A 22,195-nucleotide genomic window follows, 5' to 3' on the forward strand; every position below is an offset into this window, starting at 1 on the left:
TCAGCAGCAGATCTGCAGTGCTGACAAACAGCAGACAAACATCCGTCTGACAGGAATCATGACTGCATCCTCTGCCGCCCACCTACTGACCGATCGATGGAGAAGGCAGCTAAAGTTAGCACTAAAAAAGCATCTGTGAGGCCTCAGAGCAGCGACTCACGTCACTTTGATGCCGCTGTGTATATTGCATTTTTTACTGCTTACATAGACCTTTTTGCAGCAGACACAGTATGTGGCTGTAAAAGCATTGTCAAATAAACTCTGTGATTTAATTGAATACATTTGAAGATGAATATAAAGACGGAACTTGTGACACGGGAATCAAAATCAGCATTGACATTATTGCGAAAGAAAAATATTGTTAAGAGCTATAAAGAACGGCTAGAGCGCTATTTTAATAACAGCAACTATGTGGAGAGAAAGCTCTGAATCGATAAGGCTTTCTATTGATTATAAAGATTCGCTATGGCATGTCATTGAAAACATATTTCAAAGACATCATGTATTTAGTAATATTTGAGCTTCGTTGTGCAGAAAGATTCATGTGCACTGTTTTCACATAAGTCTGTTTTTTCTCTGCGCATTTTAAATATGAGGTAAAATGTGGAAGCACAAGTGATTTTAGTTTGGAAACAATCAAGGTCTATTTTTAACATGAAAGACAGGCAATACGACAATTTGAAATCTGCAGTGCACATACACTTTTCAAGTGACTGGGCATTTCGATTACATTCAGAGACATCTTGTGTCTGATATTTTAACTGATGAAATACTATTTTCATAGATTCTAGATTTTTCTATGAGGGAAAGGGAGATTTTCAAAAATTTCAGGAAGCAGTTAATATAACTTCCTGTGGGAATAAAACACAAATTATTATCGAAGCAGAGTACTTTTTGATGTCTTCAAACATGAGGGGAATCTTTAGAAGGATAAGATCAATGTGCAATGGGTTTCTTTTGGATGGATAGATGGATAGATAGATAGATAAATAGATACTCAGGTGCAGCACAGAAATCTGGATCAGCCTCTCCTGAGAACAGATGGCGGCCATTTTTATCCATCTAAGTGCTCTAGGCAGCATGCTGACACAATAATCTATCTTAGCAGGCAGACAGGAAGGACAGCACACTGTAAACCATGAGCACAGCGTTCATGGAAGGAGCCATGTGCACACACACTTTCTATAAAATACAGGAATAGGTGCTGCTGTAGAATATTTTGGTCAACGCTTCCTCCCCCCACTCAGCTTATGTCATGTTAAGGCAGTGAAGGCAGCACGAAACAGAAAACCATTCTGCTGCTGTCTTCATCTGATGTGAAACAGCACATGACAACAAATCAACTTTTGTCAGAAGATTTATTTGGGCTGATTCTGATAAATAACACGGGTAAAGGTGCTGAGAAAAAAAGATAATTGGATCATTTTGGCTGGAAATGCCAATATGTGTCTTTTGAGTCAGTCATCCACAGTCCTTCTTCTGCTTTTTCTTGAATCTCCCATATTGTCTCTGTGAATTGGGGAAAATGATATCAACTACAACAGAGGGTAAACATCAAGAGATATTGGTTCAGCCGACGGCAGACTGTTGTTAAAACGACAGACATTTTCACAATATTAGAAAAAGGATTGCTCGATGATGTCTCATTAAGTATATTGAGCACCCAGCAGTAAAGGGAAACCTTTTCACAGAATAAGTCATTGGATAGAAGTTGTGTTGCAGCAATTCCTCATAATGTACGTTGACATTTGCCATTACAAACTCTTATTACTATTCACTTTTCTAATTCAACTTAATCGAGGTCTGAATGGTTAAGCAGTTTAAACTCATTACAATCCAGCATAATGTGGATTGCTGCAACACCCTGCAGGTTCACATATGCTCTTTTTAATTCACAATTAAAATATGATACGATGCATTTTGGGCCAGAGAAATTACTCTCACCTCCATCTAGACTGAGAGACCTGTTCTGGGGTCTGTCAGTGTTCATCTGTCCTCCGATAACTCACTATTAAGCATGTGCTGCCGATCAGGGGGACCAACTAAACCAAGTCTGGCAGTCACATCTGCGAGGCGTCCTTTATAAACTCACCCCCTCAGTACATAATGCAGGGTGATACTGCTTTGCGCACATATTGTGAGAGCAGATAACAATTGAGTAGAGTGGGTGAAAGCAAACAACATAGGAGAACTTATACAACATAAATGTGTTTTTCTTCTGCTCATAATTCAAGGTAGAGATGACAAGCATTTGTCACACAGTAAGACTGATTGTAACCTTTCAACAGACTGTAAATAGTGAAATGCCTCAAAGAAATGCTGAATTTCTGTTTGAGTTGTGAGTGTTTTCCTTTTACTCAAGTTATATTATTAAGCACTTTTAAGATGTTAATTTTTTAACAAATTGTTTATTTTATATTCAAGATTCTTGAATTAAACAATCTGTTACTTTTTCCCCCTTGAACTATTTTTATTGTGACCAAAGAAAAGAGGTAATTTTCCTTAGCAATTCCAAGGCCTAACCAAGATCGATCCTCAGACAGGAGTAGTATTTTATGAAGAAAGGTGAGATGACAGAATCACATTTAAAGGAGCCTCTGCATTACAGCCGAGATCAAATATTCATTAGTGCTTTTTCCTCTAGTTCTGCTAAAGCCTCGCAGCTGACTTCAGAGAGCAGAGCGATGTCTGAACTGAGGTGATCTGCCGAGCCGAAATACTGTGACCTTCTGAAATCCTAAATGGAAACATTACTCATGCTCATCTCTGCAGGTTTCTGAGAGGTTAATGGAGGTGCAGTCCTGAGAGGAGTCACGCTGCACACTGCCAGTGAGAACATGGCAGGCAAATGAAACTCGTCAAGCTGAGTGTGTGAAAATCTCAAATATAAATCTGTTTATAGTAGACTTGTGCTGAGAAATTAACACTAGTCCTCAGATCTCTGTGGCTTTTCGTGTAAAGTGTGATACATCTGCTTTCTTGAAGAATCCTGAGTTTGATCTGCTGTTGTGCATTATTTGTGCGGCATTGAAGGGTGTCAATGCTGATCAGAATAAACAATGAACTGATGCTTCAAAATAACAACTAATAAGTCAAATTTCAGAAGATGTTACTGTTTTTCTCTTCTGCTGGAGACACACAGACAGTTTTCATGAGCCTTATAGGAATACCTTTGGGAAATACACGTGTTAGCACAAAGACTGTAAACAGGGAAACAGTTAGCCTGCCTAAAGAGAGCTAAGCTAGCTGTTTCCCCTGTTTCCATTCTTTATGCTAAGATATGCTAAATAGGATGCTACAGCCAGCTAACATTTACATTAGCACAAGGCTGGAAACATTGAAACAGCTAGCCTGCCTAAAGAGAGCTAAGCTAGCTGTTCCCCCTGTTTACAGTCTTTATGGTAATCTATGTTAAATAAGAAGCCACAGCCAGCTAACATTTACATTAGCACACAGACTGGAAACAGTTAGCCTGCCTAAAGAGAGCTAAGCTAGCTGTTCCCCCTGTTTACAGTCATTATGCTAAGCTATGCTAATCAGTTGCTGGTGATAGCTTGATATTTAACCACACATACATGAGTGGTATCTTCTCTAAGGACAATCTGTATGAAAGGAAATGTGTTCCCCAAAATGTAAAGCTATTACTTTATGAACTCAGTTGAAACTTTTTCTAAAAGGTAATATTTTTTAAATTCCTTATAACATGACCTCTCGCAAGTTAAGTTGCAATCGAAGGCAACGCCAGAAGCTGCCTTCGTTTATCAATAACAAATCCAATCATTCTGAATGTCTGTCAAGGTCAATATAAAGGTTGCAACTATTGCACTCCCCCGCTAACGGTTTTATGCAGACTGTAAAACATATGATGTGTAGATAAGCAAGTGTTATTCTGAATGAAAAAGAAAAATCTTAAAATGACTTTGATCACTTAGCTTAGACAATACTATTCTAAAAATAGACTTCAAGGCCATTTGACAGCATTGAACAGATGCACTCTGGGAACACAGATAGTCATTTCACTGTCGCATCCTGAGAGGCTGCCCTTGAAGTCGTTTTTCCAGGTTCAATGAAGTAAGAGTAGAAGGACATCTGAATCACATCATGCAGAAGTAGCATGTTGATTTTAAGATTCATCGTTTGAGATTATGCACGGCGTGTTTTGCCCTTCTTCTTAGCTTCTGCTTTGATTCACATCCCCTTAAATAAGCACAATAATTCATAAAGACTGTATTAGAGTAACACGCCCATTTTTCCTCTTTTATTCAGTGATAAATAATTTCCTATGATCATAGGCTTTATGTGAAGACATCCTATCAAGGCAAGAGACAAATTTGTGGGCAACACATTGCCACCATTAGAAAATAATAGCAGAAACAAAAACAATGAGGTAAGAAGTTCTCTCTATTTTATACATTTGTGGTGCTCCTATGTTACCTATACTGTTGAATGCACAGTGCTTTCTAAAACAGAAATCCTGCCTTTTGAGTGAGTCTGTACATTATTAAACAAAAAGAGGTCATGGCACAATACGGACCAACCAAGACGGGAGGGCGCTGCAGAGTGTCGTTAGCAGTACATCAGACCGAGAGGGAGTGAAACTGAGCAGGACACACACACACACACACACACACACACACACACACACACACACACACACACACACACACACACACACACACACACACACACACACACACACACACACACACACACACACACACACACACACACACACACACACACACACACACACACACACACACACACACACACACACACACACACACACACACACACACACACACACACACACACACACACAATCTGAGGGTCAGTACATTGTATGCTCCTAAAATTGTAGAAGCTTCTAGGTGTGTTTTTGTACATATACTGTATATAGGGCTGCAATTGCAACAAAAAATATCTGCAGCTTTTCTGTTAGGGAGGGACAGTTGAAGGATGTTAACCGTGAATGGACTTTAAATATGTATGGGTGGATCTAACCGATTTCCCAAAAATTGGGTATAATATAATTTAGGTATACAGGATTTTGAATAACCAGTTTGAGCTACCTAATTTGGTGTTTCGTAAAGAGCAGAAGGTTTCAATTATTATCAGAGATCGTGAATAAATAACTCATTTGAAATTATAGGATATGTTTTTTTTCTCATCTTCCTAACTTTTCAGCTTTCTTTAGCATCAAATTTATTCACAAGTAGTTGTCTGTATATCAATAGGCATATTGTAAAAAATAATAGTAATAGGCTCCCTAATCTGGCATCCTATTAACCAATATTTAAAATATGGCCAATTTTTCATCATGTTAACAATTGTATGTAAAGAATAAAGCATAGCTTAACCATTAGCCCAGAGCATAACTCACTGCATCCATGGCAACGCTGTACTTTATGTTTACATTCCCAAGAGCCTACAAGTCATGGGATTTGTAGTTCATAAGAGCATGATTATGGCTCAGAACAATAAATAAAAACCATTGAGATGACATTGATAAAGGCTGATAAATGTTGGTGCTCTTAATAAAGCGTGCTGGACAGGGGACGAATTGTGGGTCACTAATCTGCGTGTGTGTGTGTGTGTGTGTGTGTGTGTCAAGTTAAAAGCTGGTCTTTTAGAAATGAAGCATGCTGAAATGAAAAAAAACTGTTTGTTGCAGCATATTTACAGCATGCAGACAGGGTGTGTGTGTGTTGCTGTGTGTGTGTGTGTGTGTGTGTGTTTTACATTCACAGACCTCAAAAGTAGCACACTGAGGCACAGCCCCATGCATGGACCTGACCTGCAGTCCCTGTGCCTCGACAAGACAAAAAAAGCTCCTGGCTCGCTTCCTTCCTGTCCAACATTAAAGGAGAATACCACCAATTGTCAGGATTCGCTTGTTATTTTTTACTATAACTTTATTTTCTATTCATAAAAAGTCAATACTGTCTGCTACAATTAGTGATATATGAGGTCATCTCTACCCTTCTAAGATGCAACAACACAGTGAAGTAATACTCTTCTTTGAAAAGGCCTCTGTGCTTGTGGCCGTGTTTAACAGAATTATTACAACAAATACAAAAAGGTGTCTTTATATTCAGACGAGTGTTTCCTAAATTCACAGTTTTCTAGTTATTGGCAAAAGATGTTTATCAGTGTCATGGGTTTAAGCTTAGCTCACTAATACTCTGTTGCTGAGCATTCAGATAACAAAATGCAAGGTCTTACATTGAGTGGCATTCTCCTTTACATTACTCGACCCCCTGCTCTGCTGCAGAGGGAGGTCGCCCCTACGCTGCTACCTGCTCTGAGCTGCAGCTGGTCGGAGACTGAGAGGCGGCAGACCTGCACCCTCCTCTCATCCACAGCAGACAGCTGCGCTCACAGCTGCTCTGCCCAGCCGCATACCTGAGGCCTCGGGAAGTGGCGGGAGAGAATAAACCCCGCTCTAAAGCCAAGCTGGCAACAAACAATAAAAAAAGAAGACCCTCAAAGACTCAGCTCAGTGAGACTCGATAACACTCAAGCTACTTCAGTGAAAAGGCGGCGGAGGTTGGAAGGAAAAAACAAACAAAAAGAAAACACAAAATGTACAAAAACAAAACAACACACAACAGAAATAGCTAAGAGGAGCCAAAAGTAGCATCAGGAGCAGTCGTGGCGGCGCGGATGTGTGCTGAGGGCGCTACGGCGGGCGGCCGGGGCGAATGGAGGAGTGGTCCTCAAGAAATGTGCTCCAGCATTGTGACCGCAGTTGCTATGACAGCAGCACATTAAGCACCCTCTTCCAACAGAACAACAACAGAGATGGCCATATTTTTAAATCAACAGTGGCAGGGTGCTGCAGCAGCCTCTGCTGCCCTCTCTCTCCTCCACCCTATTGTGCCCACGTCGCCTCTTTTAGTCTTTTTGTTCGTTAGATACTCCGTGGTGCTGCGGTCCCTTGACACAAAATCAAAGACTTCCCTGTGTCGGGCTTTTAGCCAGAGTTTGTTGTTCTTGATTTTCAGTCATTGTGTGTTTTTTGTAAATCCCGTAACATTTTCAGAGCCTCGTGTTTCAGTCCAGAGGCGGGTACGGTCCAGTCCTCAGCCTGGGAGGCAAACTTTGCCTGCAAACAGAAGTCCCACTATGGTGAAGAAGATGGAGAGGACGAAGAGCACATACGAGGAGCCCACAACCGTGTTGTTGGGCAGCTTGTACGGCTGGCCCCCCACCTCGTTGATATAGAAGCCTATGGGGAAGATGAGCGCCGCCATGCAGAACAGGATCACTGAAAGGAAGGAGAGGGGAAATGTTAGTTTACTGTACGCTTCATCATAAAATATCTGCACAGAATCATCATCTCAAAGTGTTCAAAACTTAGGTGTTCAAACATCTTCGTTCATCTCAAGGACAGACTCATAAGCAGGAGAGTAAATAAATAAAGGACACAGAAACTTAAACCTCAGTCATCCTTGAAGCCTTTGTTCTGAAGCAGCAAGAACTCACTCACCTCGAGCAGGAAGTATAAGCTGCTCCAATTTAATTTAATTTTAGTCAGTTAATTAGAGAGCTACAATAGGGCCTTTCAAATGGCTCTACAGGGGCAATTACACAATCAGACTCATCGTACGCCCCATGACAGGGTGGCACTGTGTTCTTTAGGAAGATGACCGACTCATTCAAAAGCAATGTGACAAACCCTTTCTGTTAGAAAGCATTTATGTAACTTCTCTGTTTCAACATATCATTAAAAGGTTACGACTCAATATACATTACTCTGACAGCAATAAACTGAGCAACGGAATAACAAGCAACAAATCTGCATCAGCCAAATATTTAAAAGTGTATTAAATAATAGAAATAGAATAGTTTGTTTCCACTGTCTTTGGTAAAAACTATTTGTCTTTCTTTTTCAACGGCGCATTATTTCTGTCAGTCGATGGCGGCCGCATTCCTCCACAGTTACGTGTTTCGGCTCATCTCTAAAAAGCATCTATCAGGTAGAGGATTTCATTTTAGCTTTGTAGTTAGTAAAGTCAAGCTTTTATTAGGTGTAAAACTTTCATTATCAAGTACCATCCTTGAGCTCACCACAAATTGCAGAACTTCTGACACCACATGTGTCAATGCACAATGCAGCAAACCATAAATAGCTTCCCTATACCGACCTGTGCAGAATGTCTGAAAGCTGAAAGGCAGCATTCTGTAATGACTCGCACGTATTGTTCGTCTAGGTAGCATTTGTTTTAATTTCTTCCAAGAGATACAGGTTGATGCGCACCTGATTTATCACTTTACTGACAAAAACCTGTTCCATACTCCGGTTTAGGATTAGAGAAATGTCCTTTAAAACGGATTCACAATTCAATATTTAAACTGAAGTGGTTTGAAATCATCATCGTCAAAAGCGATGCGGCAGAACCAGAGATACCATGTGTTCTAATCCAGAAATGGGTCTTTCTCAGTAGTACCCGGTGCCTACATTACCCAGAATGCAACTTGATTTCTGACAGGACGTCAAGGCAAGTTTATTTATATAGCACCTTTCAGCACACGGCAATTCAAAGTGCTTTACAAAATAAAATAAAAAACATTGGAGAGCAAATGCAGCAGGAACCCATTATAAACACGGCATTTAAAAACAGGCATTAAAAAGCAAAGATAGTCAGATAACTGGTATAAGAGACACAAATAAAAGCCACACTGCAGTGTGATAGATGAACAGCTCAATCAAAAGCAGCAGTAAAAGGTCTGTCTGGATTTTAAAATAGTAAGAGTTGTAGCAGACCTGCAGGATTCTGGGAGTTTATTCCAGATACTGGGGGCATAATAGCCAAACGCTGCTTCTCCATGTTTAGTTCTGACTCTTGGGACAGAAAGCAGTCAAAGCTTTAGCCTCAAGTTGAGATCAGGCTACAGAAGTCTCACTTCACAAGCTTTTTCTGCCGACTTGAGTGACATCACTTGAGGCAATTAACCAGACTTCCGGCAGCTTCGTCTGGAGCCACAAAATAATTTAAGAAAACCAATTCTTTTTTTAAAGACGAAGCAGCTCTCTGCAGGAGTTTTCCTTTAGCCACATTATTAATTGGCCCATGTGTAGAGGTGCTCATGAGCATGAGGAAAAAAATCCCCTCATGTGAGCGTGTTGTGATGTTCTGCACAGCACGCTCACAGCTGCAGAGAAAGCAGAGGTCAGGGGTCACGTCATTAGTCCTATCATACGGTCAGAATGTAGGGATTGGATAACAAAGTTGTCACCAATTAGAATCTCCCTTTTTCTTCTGTTTCCTTTGAAGACGTTATTACTGAAGCTTTGGGTCGAGCTGTGAGTCTCCTCAGTGTGACTAGTTTTAATTCCAGAACAATGGCTCCACAGAATCTGAAAAATAGCTTTAGGCTAGGTGCTTAATAATAACCCTTTATTGTTGCATTCAAAGAGCACAGTCGAATGTTTATGACCAGCATTTCATCCTGGACGGTCTGTAGTAGCAGGGTGGGGCCTAGGAGGGGGGGGGGGGGGACTTGTTATAGGTCACTGTGTGTGGCATACATTATTAACCATCTTAGCTTTAAGCCCTAGTTCTCCAACAAGAAGTATGACAGCTTTTTTAAAAGGCAGAATAGGTTGAGTTATTTTGGGCACCCGCACAGTGTGTAATGCATTTGGTGACAGCTCATGAAACCATTTTTAGCTTTCTCTCTATTTCCAATTAGAGCAACTGTTCAGTACCTGAGGGATGACTTTTTCCCAGCCTCAGAAATCTCACTGATGTTGCTTTAATCAGATTTGAAGTGTTGGAGGAGCCCGTAGCAGCACTGGGATTACTAAAATACATTCTGCGGCTATCAACTGGAAATCAATGTCTACAAATTACCCCAGAGATTAAATAAATAATTAGAAGTGGGCAATATGGATCAAATAAACGGGGATATTTGTTTTTGGCTAATGCAGCAACTTGAACCTGACACATTCAAGAGCTAAAAACAACATCGTATAGATCCAAATATATCCAATAGTGCAATCATTCAGTTAATCTCATTCATTTGCAATATTATTCAGTAGATCCTAGCCAAACCAGAGATAATTGTGGGATGGCAATCATGGCATTAACAGTATTTCTCACAATACATATCACACATTGCCCTCACATTTCATCTGCATAACATTGCATGAAGTTGATATCCATGCAGCTATTTATTTTAGTGTTACCGCCCCCATTTACTTTCTGACAATACAAATCCCTGACATTTAAACCATTACATCCTCCATGTCAAGGAACACTGCTTGAACAGCTGGATGACGTGCTGACGAATGTCTGCCAACAGGCATAAATGAAACTGGTAAAGCTGCACCACACACAAGCTGATATGTACTTCTTTACTTAGGTTTTTGCTTGCTCATTGTTCCAAGTGTTAATCTATAAGGGGGGGGGGGGGAGATTGCAAAAGGGATACGGTAAGCTAAACTTTAGCCAGAAAAACATGGCTCAGCATTTCTCCTGCGAGTTAATTAAAGTGCACATCACACTTCACTGCTTCTCTTTAAAAGCCTGAACTGTAGACACGGCGCCCGGCTAACCTGCTGCTAATGGAAGTACAGCAACTCAGCTGATGGACGAATGACGTAGAACTACTACTGTTTAGTGCAGAATAACTTAAATCATTTAATGACATTTTTTTACAACTAATTTGTCCATTTTCTGGTTCAAGCTTTCTAAATATGCTACTTTCTATGTGTTACGTGATTCATTTGAACTCCATTCCCGATCCCCCTACTGCATATGACCCTAACACCTTAGGGAAACACTGCTGGTGGGGGTGTGTGTGTGTGTGTGTGTGTGTGTGTGTGTGTGTGTGTGTGTGTGTGTGTGTGTGTGTGTGTGTGTGTGTGTGTGTGTGTGTGTGTGTGTGTAGCAACACAGAGGCGAGTCTGTGCTGGACATACAAAGCTCTCCATTCAGGAGGCGGTGGCCTGGAGTTCCACTACAGACGGCCCACCTTCCCTCAACCTTCATCCCCTGGTTACCCTGAATGCACCAACCCTGTCCCTTAAAACCAACCTCACTTTATTCATCGTCGATCCATGTCCATTTTTGTCTTGACATTGGCTCTTAGACTTGCACCAGCATTAATTTTCCAGACATCTTGGCTTCTTTACTCAACTCTTCCTAAGCCCCCAACGGTTTCCTCACATGACCTTTTACCAGCTCAGCTTTGCCTGTCGCAGTTACACATTTAGCAACATCACAGGGGAAAAAAGCGAATTTCAATGTCAAATTGTGCCATTTCCTCCCTGATCTACAATTTAAACAGACTTGTGACATAACAGAGTATCCCAGGTTGACCATCGCCCCAGCACTATTTCCTGAGAATCATAATTTAGCTTTAAACTTATAAAAGCATAACAACAATAAACCTCTTTTGTCTAATATGGCCAACAGAAGCTTAATAAGGGTGGGGGGGACAAGGGTGACAATTGCTCACTGTTTCCATGGCAACAGCCCTACTTCCCTTTGAGCATGATGTTAAAAGAATGACTTAACGGCATCTAATTTAGACGCGATACAGATTTGTGCTTATTGGAAAGAGGGGCCAGTTTGTGGAGACAGTAGTGATTCATTGGGAATTATTAGGGGGCGCCTATCATGAATCTGCATTTGGCCCGGCTGGCTTCGAAAAAAAGACTTGACGAAAGCACTGGGTGTTTGTTCAAATCCGCGGAACAAAAAAGCCTCAGTGTGCTGAAAATAAACCCAGCTTTCAAACAATAATGCAGAGCATTGTGGCTTCACAGGCCATCGCTCCATCTGTACGAGTGTGCTCAAGGCCATCTCTTTCCTTAACTAACCGGCCAATCAAACGCCACCCTCCCACACAGCCTTACCAAGTCTGCCCAGCTGCTGTACATTAGATGGATGCTGAGTTATTATTGAGTGCTGGAAGCGCATCCATCTACAGGAATCGTGAAAAAAAAAAAAGAAAAAAAAAGTGGCATTGTTCAAGGCAAACAGGGAGAGAAAGCACTGGAGAGACGCAGTGGCACATAACCACCCACTCGGGTATCTGAGGAGCTGCACATTACTCAATAAATCAGCTCAGGGAGTGAGAGCCGTTAAGCATGCAAGAAAAGCACTTTGCAAATGCATCTAAACACACAGCCGCACAACAAAACCCACACGCAGGATTTAACGTGACTCTCAGAAACACACAGGGGGTCCTGCAGGAAGCCTCAGCTGACTCTGACGTGTCACTAATTTCCACATTTAAATTAGCAATGCATATCTGGGCCAATATATCACTCCGTTTCAAACTCATCACTATTATTTTCTGCCCTAGAAAGACTTGTGCTTATGAAAAATCTAAAGATACAGAAGTGACTTTCATAAGCTTATGCCATAAAAGTTACAGTGAGAAAGCTCCAAATGTGCTGACTGCGGATCTAGTAAAGCAAAACTACCCTATCCAGCGCAAATGTCATCGTCTGCTTCACTTACTGCCGGTAAAGGCGATCCAGCGGGCGTATTTAGTGGCTTCTCGGCGCCAGTGTGATGCCACGAGCAGTCCACAGGTGACTGTGAGGGAGATGATGCCCATGATGATGAAGAAAAGTGTTGTGACCCACTCCGGGGGCAGCCGAGGCGGGATACAGGTCCGGTCTCGTCCGTGGATGGTCTGACACTGCCGGACCAGACCGACTGTGAGGGCACCTGCAGAGAGAATCAATATTAGGACGTCAATTTAATTATTTTAATCCAGTTTTAAAATCATTATAGACAAGCAAACACATAACACTTTAAAAGGTCCCCTATTATGCAAAATGCACTTTTTGATGTCTTTTATACATAAATGTGTGTCCCCGGTGTGTAAGGAGGCTCACAAAGTGTCAGAAAATACAACCCTCTGTTTTCCTCCTTACCCACATCTCTAAAAACGGAGGTCTTAACCGAAATGTGGGCTGGCTTTACATTGAAGTCCCAGCTACGTCCCGCCCACGTCTCAACCTATCGTCCGCATTACACAGTCACGAACTGAATCCCCTCCGCAGCACCTTTGTGTGTCTGTGTATTCAGCAGGATGTCTGCAGGAGGGACTTAGAGTTGTTGTTTATATAATACATATGATGTCACTGCTCTAGTGGTAAACACTGAGAAGTGTTTCCAAAATAATGCTTGATGTGGTTTGGAACATAATATGGGGTTTATTCACAGCAGCGTTTAGCTGAGTATCTTCTCCCGGTAGAACACTTTCACAGAGAGAGAGCTGCATGACGCTCCAAAGGGGCGTGGCCAGCTTCAGGTCAGCTCAGATTTAAAGCGACGGACACAGAATCAGCACTTCAGGAACGGGGCTGAAATAGATGGGTATGAGGCATACAATGGGTGATCTGTTTGGTATTTTGAGCAAAACACTTTACAGACAAGTTTTGTATAGATATTGCCCTACAATATATTGTTCAAATATAGCATAATAGGAGACCTTTAATATTCGAGGTAGTGTAACACATTAAAACCTCAGCATCACTAAATACAAGAGGAACAGTCAAACTGCCCGAGGCCAACCTCTTGAGCGTGCGATTCCAATTTCATATTTCACACCACAGTATGCCCAGAGGCCGAATAAGAAAGTGCAAGAGATTCAAGGTCTCATACTGAACAGTGAAGCTGTGTAGCTCAGAGGATTTCAAAGTGAAAGAGGAACAAGTGACAGAGGAGAGTGAAATTCCTTTAATTTGTCACCAATTCAGAGCTGGTGAGCTGCTCTCTCTACACTGGTGGGCTCCGTTATACCAGTGAGTGGCCAATATTTCTTCTTGACAAGAGCAAAAGCAAGGAATAAATCAATCCTGCCAATTACTGAATCCGTCCCACGCAGGTGTGACAGTGTAAAGGACACAAGAAGATGCCATTATATCAGTCAAACTTACAGTGGCTTTCTGAGGCTCAGAATCTTTGAATGTCTAAGTATGTGCCTCGACTGTGCCCATCCGTCATTGATCAGACAAGGAGTCAAATGGGCCGGTGCTTCCCTGTGAATCATGAGCTGAAGCTAAAGCATGTGTGTGAAGGCCGGTACAGAGCGGGGAACATGCTGCCGTGGTGCAGCCTCTCTGGAGAGACGCCGCTCTATTAGAGCACATCCTGAAGGGGAATTTCTACCTGAGTAAGCAGAACAGCGTCGCATCACTCAGGCCTCTGCTGGTCCCAGGGCTCGGGCAATGAAAGGAAACATATAAGCCGTGGACTAGTGAGGATGCGAGGTGTTCATTGGAGAAATTAAAGAGGCTTAATCAAAATTGGATGATGTATTTTGTGGGTTTTTTTGAGCTGACAGAGGAGCTGTGCTGCATGCCACAAACAACAGAAAGATGTTGGACTGTGTTTGTAAGAGGCTACAACATGATGCACGTAATTTTAAGAGACACTTGGTGCCTACTCTCGGGTATCTGAGGCAACACTGCACAGCAATGTTCTCAGTCTAAAAGCTGAGTCTTGAAATGGAACCATAAATGTCATACAGTGATATTAATACCACACTTGGAAACCATACCTAGGTAAATGACACATTTCTATTTGGTGCCTTTGGCATGTTCCTGTATGTGTACTTTCGGTTCTTCCTCATTAAAGATAAATAAATTGCAAAGTGAACATTTCATGTATTTTATATCCTGTATTTCTATCATCCAAGTGGCAGTCCTTTTCTTCCGTGTGTTTCTACATATCGTGGCTCATTAGATACACCTGTGAGACAGACGATTAGTGTGTTCATCCTACCTACAGTGTCACCTGATTGTGTGTTGAATCGTTGTACATTTCATCTCAATGTATTTTTTATATGCCTATTCTATACTTCTTTGACATATTGCCTGTGAAGCACTTTGAACTGCATTTATTATATGAAAGGTGCTATACAAATAAAGACTATTGTTATTGTTATTATTACCGTGCATGCACAAGATTAAGACCCACACATGGATAAACAACTCCATGGCACGACAAAAGGTCAAAAACTCCACAGGGAAGCTGCGAATAACTGCCAAAGGTATATTAAGCTACCTCTAGCTAAGCTAACTGTAAATCAAGTTTGTGAAGGCATGTCTTGTCGTAGAAATACTGGGACTTTATTTCCTCTACATGTTTGAGGCATAATCTTAAAGAAGAGAAATGAACGAGGTTAACACTCTTCTACTGACCACAATATAACCCATTGACTGGAAAGGCAGTCTGTGTGGGCGACATCACAGAAGTCCCACAGGGGCTCAGCAGGTGGGCGGACGTGAGCGTGAGACAAGCTAGCGAGCTGGAACTACAGAAGGTCAAGCGTGATACTTGCTCTGTCTGGCACCGAATTTCAGACATTTTATAACCCTTTCTATATAACGTATAATGCTGCCAATAACCCTTTTCTGTTCAGAGTACTTTCGTAGAAACAGAAAAACAAATCCTGTGGGAAGGTTTTCTGGCCCCCTGTGGGTGTGGTTGTGTATTGTAGGCGGTCCAGAGGAAATCCTGTCTCTTTTATAACACCCAGTGAAAGCAGTGCTTTTACCGCAACAGCCCACACACACACAATGCAAATGTCTCAAAAGAAACACCTTAGGAGTGTGTAGATGTTAAAGCAAGCTATACAGGGGGCTGCAGAACAGAGGGCTTTACATTTACTCTACGGCAGGAACACCAACCCTTTACACCACGCAGTCAGCGTAGGGCCGTCGTTGATATACCTTTAAATTCATTTATTTTAAATGATCAAATTCAAAATGGATCTAATAGCAACTGATGTTTCCTGTACAATTTGGTAAACATTGTCCAACTTAACACTCAGTAATGCTGTCATAACAGCAGAATTACGCTACGGACAAGGACAAATAAAACAGATGTTCTCCATCTACACTTTTCTCGTATCGTTTTGTATCATTGCTATGGCGAGGCAATTCTCACTGCGCAGGACACTTAAGCCATAATAGTAAAGCTGGAAAAAGATGGAGGTCATGGCTCATGACTAAAGTGGCAACTGAATAGCTCTCAGGCTTTTTCCCTGAGTACAGAGTAACCTTGAACAAATTAAAGCATGGAAGGTGAGAGAGGTAAAGGAAGCAGAGGCTAATGCTGGGAACATGTAGCAATAGTATGAACGCTGCAGTTAATGGCAGCAGTTTATGGCCATTTTCTCTGGTCCTCCGGCCTCCTGCTGTTTCACTAGCTCTCTGTGGAATTCCTGCCTTACAACAGGCAGGCACGCTATGGTGCAGGGATACAGGTAAACAACTCAACGAGCAGGCAGCAGTTCTTGTGAAAGTCTGCCGGACTCTAACAGCAACGGTGTTTGTTATACTTATTTATTTTAACATTGGAGTCTCGACTTCAGCTCACACAACCCTACAGACTTTTTTAGCCAAGACAATTCATTAGGATACATTAAAGGAATAGTTTGACATGTTATGAAGCACTTTTATTTTCTTGCAGGCTCACCAGAGATCACCAATCTCAGTTATTTCCAATAAATATAAAGCTACAGCCACAGTTGGTTAGCCTAGCTTAGCACAAAGACTGGAAAGGCGAGCCTGGCTCTTCCTGAAGGTAACAAACCCTCCAACCAGCACCTTTCAAAATCACTAATGAACTGTTTTCATACAGGAAATCATGTGCCGGATTACCTCCTGACTGGGACCAGTCACTTACTGGAGTCTCTGCTAGTTGTCTGGCAGTGACATTGTTCTAAAAAAGGTGTTGGCGCAGCTCTAGAATAACGACCATTTCCGAAAACACTGCATTTGTGTTTTTCTGTTGGCCAACACGCACATCTGCAGGTTGGACGTTACGGTGAACTCTGACGGACAAGCCCAGAGTTACAGGAAGCTGTGCGTGACCTCCTCTGGTACAGGGGCTTTAGTGGAAGTAAACTGGAGACAGAGCTAGTGACACCATACCTTGTGCCTGCTAGAAAAAGCAAAAACGGATTGTCTTTAGTTTACAACACACATCTTATTGTTCCCGTTACCCTGCAGTCAGGTCAGCGATCAAAATATTCCTCTCGTCATGTCACGGTCCAAGAGAGAGGAAATGAGGTCTGTGTCTGCTCATCTTCAGCATGATGATGCTGTCATTAGCGAAGTACAGGGGGAGGGGAGTGCTTTTTAAAAGCTCTAGAGGGATGAGTCGAACAGGCCTCTGAACTGTAGTGGGCGGCAAGTAGGCAAGCTAAAGCAGCAAACAGCTGCGTCTCCTGCCAGTGCTGCTGGAGGCTGTTACAGCGCCCACTGGAACACAGATGCTCTGAGCGGCAAAAACGTCCATGCAGAGCATGTTAGACGAGGCCACGAGAGAATAGCTTTCACTCAACCCTAAGTGCTTAATGATGAATCTAATATAATGTAATCTACGACCTGCAGCGCCGGTGTGTAAGCAGAAAGAGGAAACGGAGTTAGAAAGCCTCCAGCTACAGGCAATGTCAGTAATGGCCTAGCTTCTGCAACTTCCAGTTGAGCCACCTGCAGGCATGAGGAAGCTGCAGTTTTCTGTGAGAGAGTTCAAGGCTTTACATCCAACACACAAATTACATTTCAGCACATAGTCACGGTTCATACCTGCAGTTCTGAACCCATGCGGATGTCTTTGGTGCTTTCTTGTCAGTGGCCAAGGTTGGAGATAACTGTAGAAGTGTAGTTGCTGATGATCTGGGTATTATTGGATTAGTCCGTTTCATGCATCTTATACAATGTTATTGTGTTCTGTATGGTGTGACATGTTCTTTTTTGTCCTGATTAACCAGGTTTTTGCTAAACCTAGACTTGTAATTTAGCAACTAACTTGAACATTGTCATCGACTACAATGGCTGAGTTTTTGGGCACAATCACAACTCTGTCTAAGACACAACCTGTAGCAGCATATTGGAGCTCATGCTGCTCTTTAGTACTTAGTGGAGAATAAACTTGGCTGTTCATTATCACACAAGTAATAGTAACAGAACAGCATTCACTCGAAAAGGCAAAAAATATCTTCTGCTGGGAGAAAAAATGTCTGATTTGGAGATTATGTATAATCACTGGTTGAGGAGATGCCCAAAAGGCACAACAAAACAGTATTCTTTCATTCAGCAGCACACTGTAGAAAAAAAACCTTTGCAAAGTAACCTTTTAGGCGAAGTAGGAACTTGTGTTCCTAGTTTATTTTGGTAAAAGAGGTTGAACTTTAACCACGGGATCATGGTGGAGTGCTAAATACAAACGAGAAATGGTAACACATCCCAGTTTTCATAGTATATTATTCCAGTGCATTACCCAGTGCCTTACCGACTGACATTACGATGCTTTTAGTTATATAGTTATACTAGTATTAGTCTCAACTACTCAGTTTCTGCTACAGTGAAATCCCTCGTGATGACGTCGTAAAATAAGACAAAAGATATTTAATCTAAAAATAATGTTCAGCCCTGATTATTCATGGCCTGCAGAACATCATCCACTCTGGTGGCAGGTATCTGCAGGAGGGCAGTCGGGTGAAGAGAATCACAGTTTGAGACTGACACTACAGCCACAGCCTTTGTCTGGAAGCTCGGCACAGGAAATCCACCTCAGCTGTTACAGCCTGAGGATATCACACTGAAGTGAGGACGGCGTCATGGATACATGCTTTGTCTTTCGTGCTACTAGTCCTTCCAGCGCAATGTGCCTTTTCTAACTGAGGTTTGGCTCCTTCTGTCTCAATTTTAGATCTATGAGATTATTCCGTTTGTGATGTTCTCAAAAAAATGCTTGATCAAATTACCTGACCGAAACAGGGGCAAATGCCTTACACTCAGGAAGCAAAGTCAGCATATATTGTATCCAACTACCCAGGAGAACATGTCTGTTTCTCTATGACACAATGAGCTCCAACAAGGGTAGGTTGACAAAAGCTGAGCCCATCTGACAAAACAACAACAGAGCCGATAGGATATAACACAATATGGGGAGTCGCCAGGGGCCTTTACTTCATAATAACTTCAAACGATACACAAGTCTGTGGAAACGAGGTAGACAACTCGTGCTAAGAGCTCATGACACATGATAGGCTAACTCACTCAAAGTTACAATGACTGCTACAAATGTGACTTCCATTAGGTTGAATGCCATTCAGGAGCAGGTTAGCTCTAATAGAGGCATGAGGATAAAACAAAAGACTGTAGCAGAGCCCAAAAGATGAACTGTAAAAGGATTTAAAATGTCGACTAGACCATGATTAAAGTCAAGACATAACAGACCAAAAACTGACAAGCTGTACAGACAAAGAGGAGCCAAGGTCACAGGTTGCAACTAAGAAATGTATAAATAAGTAGGCAATATGCAGGGGAGCGGGCAACAAAAGAAGGTGATATGTCTACATTTACATTAATAAAACACTAATGATTACATCTGCTAACTAACTAAATTCTAGTCTGTTAAAAATAAAGTATTTGTTATCCATTAAACATTATGGTTTAATATTGAGCGCATAAACTAACTACAAAAGTGTGCGGTTGAGATTGCACACTCAACCCATATGGCTGAATCAATGAAATTCACTACCAAGTAAAGCTCTGTCGTGAACAAGGATGGATTTCTCAAGCTGAATTTATTTTCACATGGACCAATGCCATACCATTATGGAGACAAACTGAATGTTATCTTTCAAGGTGAAGTGATAGTCCAAACATATTTTACAAGCAGTCTAACTGCAGGAATAAAAACCTAGTTTACCATCACGTATTTGAATACAGCAAGAGAGAGGGATGTTTGTTCATGCTCCATCACCTTCCTGTCTCATAAAACCATCCAACACAAGTCACATCACGATCATCAAAGAGTGCTGCGAAAGCTGTGAGGGAGAGTGAGAAGAGTGACAGGGAGGTGGAAGTCGGTGGCTGTATGAAACCTGCTATATAATGACACCCACACTCTGCAGAGTACTGAAGGGAATGTACAGTGGGATGTAGCCGTCCACTTTTGGGCTCTACCTCACTATGTTTAGATGGTACCGCTACAATACAATCAAATGACACGCATTGTAGACGAGGCCCTCATTTCATTTCTGTTATTACTTTTGTACAGATTCTGTGGGGCTAATACAGCCTGGATGTGTGTGTGTGTGTGTGTGTGTGTGTGTGTTGGTGTATGATGGACCCTTCCTGACCCAGTTACTAAGCTGTCATCCTGCAGAGGGAACAAAGAGGAGCAGCTGTCTATCAATAGCCTGAATGGGTTTTCAGGACTGACACAAATAAAGCAGAGGACGAACAGCACGTGCTTCTGTCCAGAATCAGCAGGGATGCCACAAATGAGCACCTGCTTCTGCTTCTCAAGAGATGGCTGATCAGACAGATCACATGGAAGGGACTTCAGATAGCAGGTCACCATAGAAGAAGAGCACTAAAATGATAGGCCGCTTAATCAATCAGACTGTCGGGCTACAATGATTATTTCCCTGATTGATTCATTTGTTGATTTATTTTTCCATAAATCGACTCTGAAGTCTACGTAACGTCCTTTAAACACGCTGTCAAACGCTTGTTTTGTGTAAAACCCCAAACATATTTTATTTACACTGACATTTTAGAAGAGAAAGGCTTTTTTAGGCTTCATAAAATATTGATTTATCCAAACTCCTGACAATTTATTAAATCAACTTTCAAGATTTCGGCATTATTTTCAAGCAAAATAGTCTCTAAATGTACAGCTTTTTTTGTTTATTCTTCATTAAAAATGTAATTTATTGTTTATTTTTGTTTACTGTAAATCAAAGCAAGATATTTGAAAAGTAACTAGCAATTCGTCTATTTGTCAGTAAGAAACAACAAACACAAGCAGAGAACACACTGCTGTGCAGGACAAAAGATGTTGATGCAGATGAAAGCCTCCACACAATAAAGCAGATCTTTGTTATGGAGATTATCTGATGCTAAATGCTCCTGCAGCGTGGGGGGCAGAAGAGGCGAGAAGTCCTGCTAAAATCACACAACACAACACAGTGGTTCTGAATGGCAGAGGTGGCCTGCTTCGTTACCTGCTGATTCACCAGTGTTGATCCAGTCTGGGTTTGCAATGCTGGCTATTGCAAAGATATCTGCTGCCAGAAAGAGGCACCCTGAAATGATCGTGAGTTTATCCATATCTCCAGCTGATGAAGCAGTGAATGACGTGGAAAAAATGTGGTCGTTGTCCAAATGTGACCCCGAGTATATAGAGACACAGGGTGGGCTGTTATCAGTCTAACCTCGCCCCCTTCAACAGGAGCCTGTGGTTCTGCTCTGCATTTTGCAGCAATGTTAGCTCCTCAAGCAAGCGAGAGCCTCCAGCTACAAACGGCTCTAAAACTATGCACAAAAGCATCACATCTCAAATGCCCGCTGTAGTCCAGTAAGATAAAACAATAGCTCACTCAGCGCCGGGGCCCTGAACCGCTTGTGTGGATCCGTTTAGCAGCAGCAGCAGCAACAGCAGCATCGGGTACAGCTGCGGCTAGCACAGAGCTAGCTAGCTATTTCCCAGATTCGGGCTCGGTGTGCCGAGCTGCGGCCCAGAAGCTGCTCGACGGCCGACACCGTGACTGTGTTAGCATTTCAGACACAATGTCACACACACACAGGGAAGTGGAGAAGAAGCAAACAAGTTCCCCTGTCTCCGCAGTATCCGTGTTTCAAGCGAAGGTTAGCCGTCATGAGAACCCATCACCGTGTCTTGCTTATTCGAGCCCGTTCTCCTTCTCCGCTGGAATAGCATCTGGTCATTCCAGTCCGTTAGCTTCCCCTTCCCCTTCCTCCTCCTCTCCAGAGCACAGTGAGGAGACTGTATTTAACGCCGCGTAATTGAACCCATAAGAGACGCTATTACTCCCGGTGTAGATGGTAAAGCGGTAACGTTATTGTTATGCTTTCCACCCGTGTGCCCACCGTTAGCTCAGCCTCCCTCTTTCTGCCTAATGACATCAGGAGAACACCCCCACGCAGAGGCACAACTCAGTGTTCTCGCGATAGCATGTAAAAACGGGGTTCATGTTGTCCCTAGTCGCCCTGGGTGTCCTTTTTTGGGGGTCGGTGATTGCTACAGGGGTGCACCTTTAACAGTTGGGAATTTGCACCATTTGACAACATAAACCAAGGTTGGTCCTGCATTGGTCCACGAGAATATGTAATAATGACAAAAAAATATGTATATGTAGGCTATTTAAAGTTTATTTAAACATTTGTTTTAGAAAT

At 42.1% G+C, this 22,195-nt stretch overlaps 1 protein-coding gene across 1 annotated transcript; it reads right to left on the reverse strand.

Moving 5' to 3' along the window:
- Positions 1 to 1,339: 1,339 nt before the first annotated feature.
- On the reverse strand, positions 1,340 to 21,901 carry mosmoa (modulator of smoothened a). Its single transcript, XM_063904922.1, has 3 exons — positions 21,004 to 21,901; positions 12,480 to 12,692; positions 1,340 to 7,270 (listed from the first exon to the last, which is right to left on the reverse strand). Exons 1-3 carry the CDS (start codon positions 21,107 to 21,109, stop codon positions 7,086 to 7,088), a joined length of 504 nt encoding a protein of 167 aa, XP_063760992.1. The 5' UTR covers positions 21,110 to 21,901; the 3' UTR covers positions 1,340 to 7,085.
- Positions 21,902 to 22,195: the final 294 nt, after the last annotated feature.

The sequence above is a fragment of the Eleginops maclovinus genome, chromosome 16 (assembly GCF_036324505.1).
Source record: "Eleginops maclovinus isolate JMC-PN-2008 ecotype Puerto Natales chromosome 16, JC_Emac_rtc_rv5, whole genome shotgun sequence".
Taxonomy (NCBI): domain Eukaryota; kingdom Metazoa; phylum Chordata; class Actinopteri; order Perciformes; family Eleginopidae; genus Eleginops; species Eleginops maclovinus.

What these genes read in the sequence shown, in the direction of transcription:
- mosmoa (XM_063904922.1), bottom strand. Translation starts at nt 21,109, where the DNA reads ATGGATAAACTCACGATCATTTCAGGGTGCCTCTTTCTGGCAGCAGAT. An exon ending in CAACACTGGTGAATCAGCAG is followed by an intron (nt 12,693 to 21,003) that starts GTAACGAAGCAG and finishes TTCTCTCTGCAG; the next exon opens with GTGCCCTCACAGTCGGTCTG. An exon ending in CTGGATCGCCTTTACCGGCA is followed by an intron (nt 7,271 to 12,479) that starts GTAAGTGAAGCA and finishes CCTTCCTTTCAG; the next exon opens with TGATCCTGTTCTGCATGGCG.